This window comes from Psammomys obesus, unplaced genomic scaffold (assembly GCF_907164565.1).
Source record: "Psammomys obesus unplaced genomic scaffold, mPsaObe1.curated_primary_1811, whole genome shotgun sequence".
Taxonomy (NCBI): domain Eukaryota; kingdom Metazoa; phylum Chordata; class Mammalia; order Rodentia; family Muridae; genus Psammomys; species Psammomys obesus.
Genome location: NW_026592732.1, coordinates 2,545,876 through 2,549,514, shown reverse-complemented (window position 1 = coordinate 2,549,514; position 3,639 = coordinate 2,545,876). Strand labels below are relative to the sequence as shown.

The window sequence follows — 3,639 nt, the reverse complement described above, 5'->3', positions numbered from 1 at the left end:
AGAGTGAACAGAACCTCATTATAGATGGTTGTGAGCCATCATGTGGTTGCTGGGAATTGAACTCAGAACCTTTGGGAGAACAGCCGGTGCTCTTGGCCTCTGAGCCATCTCTCCAGGCCTGTATTGAGGTCTTTTGACATCACTGTTGCATGTGTGGCTGGACTGGCCCTGTACTCACATTCTGCCTGACCTGTGTTCTATTTGGGGATTGCGGGTGTGCGTCATCATGTAGACTGTCTGTGTGTCTGTAGCAAGTATTTTCTCCCTATAACTTTTATACCCTTTGCACCCTAGTGACATAAACACCTCAGTGCTCTGGTATAGGAAGAGAGGAGACATTAGCCGTAAGCCAACACTAGTAACACTGGGTTAGTCTTCTTGGAACTTAAGGCGTTGGAGACCTCACACTGATAGATCCCTGTGTCCACCCTCCACATGGGAGCTATGGTGAGGCTTCGCCCGTCGGGTGACAGCGTGATCCTCTCTGTGATATTCAGGGGCTTGTAATTGAAGAACCAGTTGATGTCCACTCCGGTGTCAGGTGACACACAGGTGAGAACTGAAGCATTCCGTCTTTTCAGTCTAGTTTGGTTGACCTGGAGGTAGGGCTTTTTCACAATCTCTGTGTGTAAACAGAAGAGACCAAATGAGAGATTCAGAGATCTCAGCCAGCCCCTCTCCACTCCACAGGCACCTAATAAGGGTTTTTCATTAAGAACCCTGGCATGGGCTGGAGAGATGACTCTGAGGCTAAGAGCACTGGCTGTTCTTCCAAAGGTCCTGAGTTCAATTCCCAGCAACCACATGGTGGCCCATAACCATCTATAATGAGGTCCTGTGCACTCTTCTGGCCTGCAGGCACACATGCAGGCAGAAATTGTATACATAATAAATAAGTAAATCTTCTTTTAAAAAAAATAATAGTAATTTGAGACCGAGGGTATAGCCAGTATCTTGTGCTTGTGATTGCCACCCATGGCCTGGGCAACCCTCGCTCAGCCACGTGGTGAATGATCATTGCCAAGACTATGCATTGACCTTGAATATGAACAAGGGCCTGACCTTGGGGCAGAGGGGGAGTCTATTACCACTTCCCTAGCTATGAGACTTCCCTGACCAGACCCCAGATTGTAAGCAGATGCCATGAGGACCTACAAAGCCCTGAGAACATCTGGCTGATGGCCTGGGCAGCTGTCCACCTGTGCTGTCCATGCCAAGTCTCAGCAGAAGGAGATGCCCAGGGGACCCCGCTTACATGTGGCTGTCATGGCAGAGGGCTGGCTGCTTACACATGTCAGTAAGGCCTTGTTCCTTGTCAGCCCTAACAGGAAGTCCTTTTCTGGAGAAAAGGTCCTCAAGTTCACCTGGAGTGGAGTCTGGGACAAGGTCTGGAGCCCATGTGAGAATCTCAGTTTTCCTCATTTATGTCCGTCCACCTGAGTCCCTCAGGGTCTAATGGGGCTGCATTCATAATGAGAGCTCTGAAGGTTTTGGCTGGGTCTAATCTCCTCTGAGTTACCCACTGCATGCCCTGCTCTCCGCAGAATAGATTTGCTGATGGACTTTGGTCTATTGTGGTTTAACTCCATCACGTGTGTCCTGCACTAAATGCTCAAACCCCAGTGAGGGCCACAGAGCAGAGGGGAGGCAGGCACAGGGCACTGCTGTCCCTCCCGTGTGTTGAGTGGAATGATCCCACCGAGGACCCACGGGTCACAGAGAGTCACTTACTGTACACTTGGAGGTGGACATATGTTATTTCACGCTGATTGTGTGCTTCAAAGGTTTCTAAAGTGTAGAATCCTGAGTCTTCCTGGGTGACGGACCGGAGCATCATGGATCCATCCTTATATATGTCCTCTCTGCCGCTGGTTTTATCTCCAAGTTTAAGTACATCTGTGGCCTTTTCATAATGTGCAATTGTAAAATTTTCATGTTCATTTTTCCCTTTGTACCAGGAAAAGGAGAGAAGATTCTCTTCCTGGTTAGGAACATGGAGAAGAACCTTTGCCCCTTCGGCAGCAGAGAACCGCATTTCTTTAGTTGTTCGTAGGGCTGCAGCGGCAGGTGAGTTCCAGCAGGTTAAAAGTGAGGCTAAAGGGGAGAAAGAATCACCATCAGTTTTGGGCCCACTGCGTCCTGAGCAGGCGAGTGCAGCCTGCTGAGAAGGGGCATTCTTCACACAGAATTGTTAATACCACATGGTTTTTAGCCTTTGTTTTAAATCAAGCATAATGTTTTCCTTGGCTATAGAACTTTGCTGTGAGGAGATAAAGACTGAAGAAGAAAGGTCAGAGAAGAGGAACATGGAATGAAGAAAACGGAGAGCATCTATTTCCTTAGCTCTTCTCCCACAGATGCCCAGAAAGACAAGGGCTTCCTGAAGTTATATGCAGTAGAGAACAAACTGTCTCAGTTCGTAAGGTAATCTCCTTCCTAGGTGTCCTGATTCCTGAGAGTGACAGACACCTAGAAACACGTGATCTCAGACTTCATATGTTCCCCTGCTCACCCACTGAGGGCACTAAGGCACCCTTCCTCCACACCTCCCCCTGGATTCCTCACTTCCCCACAGTGATAATCCCCTTTCCCCTCCCCAAGCACACCACACCCATCCTCTCTAGCACTGAATAAATCTGGTGCCTTCAAAGATTGATCTTAGTCTGTGTCCTATATAGCAACTCACTTCTCTCTTCCTGTGAAGAAAATCTCTCCAGGGCTGTCTTCTTTTCCCACCGTTTCCTCTCCACCCTAAACCAGCTCCTCCTCCTCACACAGAGGAGACTTCCACGCCCGCCCTCGGTAGAGTCTCAGGTTCTTCTCCATCATCCTTACTCCCCCCTTTCCTGTCCCACCTCTTCTGTTTCAAGAACCCAACCCACCAGTGTCTGCTCCAGCACAGCCCTGCCCCCTGCACTCCCTCCCACAGTGTGCTCCTGACGGAAGCTCCAAGCACACCCCTGAGAATGAAAGCCCTCACCCTACTCCAGCGCCTGTGACAGGCACAAACCCAAGAGCCTGGACCTGACCCAGGACATTTGCATCCTCTGTGGACCTGGCAAATCTGTGGTAGGGAGCACACCCCATTACCATGTCAGGACCCCCCCCCCCCCGCAGCCAGGGCTCAGCAATGTTCCCTGTGGGCAATGGTGACTCACTTTACATAAAAGATGACCTGGCTTTTCCTCCACTCTTACACTCCTTGTTTCCTGAGAGCACCCAGCTGAGCAGCCTCTGTCCCTCCTCTTCCTCTCCCTCAGGATGAAGCAGAAAGAGGGTCTCCCCCAGGGTCCCTTCCTGTCACAGCGCCCTCCCCACCCCACTCCGGGACCAGTCTCACCTGTGAGCAGGAGCCCTCTGCAGAGAAGCAGAGAAGGGGGCTCCATGGTGTCTGGTCCCCACTGTGCTGTCCTGATGTTGGCCCTGCTGGTCCTTCCCTCTTATTTCAACTGTGCTTAGCCCCAGGGGCATCTCCCAGAGTTCCATGGGCTCTGGGAAGTGTCTCTGCTCAAGGCCATGCTGGGTCAACTCCTCTTCTTACTGTGGATTGTCCCTTCCCTGCTTCCCCCACACACCTGTCTCAAGCATCCATCCTTTAAGATTTATTTGTTTACTTGCTTGAGACAAGGTCTCACTACA

The 3,639-nt window shown here is 50.6% G+C and overlaps 1 protein-coding gene across 1 annotated transcript; it reads right to left on the bottom strand.

Annotated features, from left to right (window-relative positions):
- Window positions 1-338: 338 nt before the first annotated feature.
- Window positions 339-3,386, bottom strand: LOC129682835 (carcinoembryonic antigen-related cell adhesion molecule 15-like). The gene is made up of 3 exons (XM_055615395.1): window positions 3,341-3,386; window positions 1,732-2,094; window positions 339-622 (listed from the first exon to the last, which is right to left on the bottom strand). The coding sequence occupies exons 1-3, from the start codon at window positions 3,384-3,386 to the stop codon at window positions 339-341; spliced, it is 693 nt and encodes a 230-aa protein (XP_055471370.1).
- Window positions 3,387-3,639: the final 253 nt, after the last annotated feature.

Excerpts from the sequence above, each read along its gene's own strand:
- LOC129682835 (XM_055615395.1), bottom strand. The coding sequence starts at position 3,386 with ATGGAGCCCCCTTCTCTGCTTCTCTGCAGAGGGCTCCTGCTCACAG. Across the intron at positions 2,095-3,340 it reads CAGAGGGCTCCTGCTCACAG|CCTCACTTTTAACCTGCTGG; the intron begins GTGAGACTGGTC and ends TCTCCCCTTTAG. Across the intron at positions 623-1,731 it reads TGTCCACCTCCAAGTGTACA|AGATTGTGAAAAAGCCCTAC; the intron begins GTAAGTGACTCT and ends GTTTACACACAG.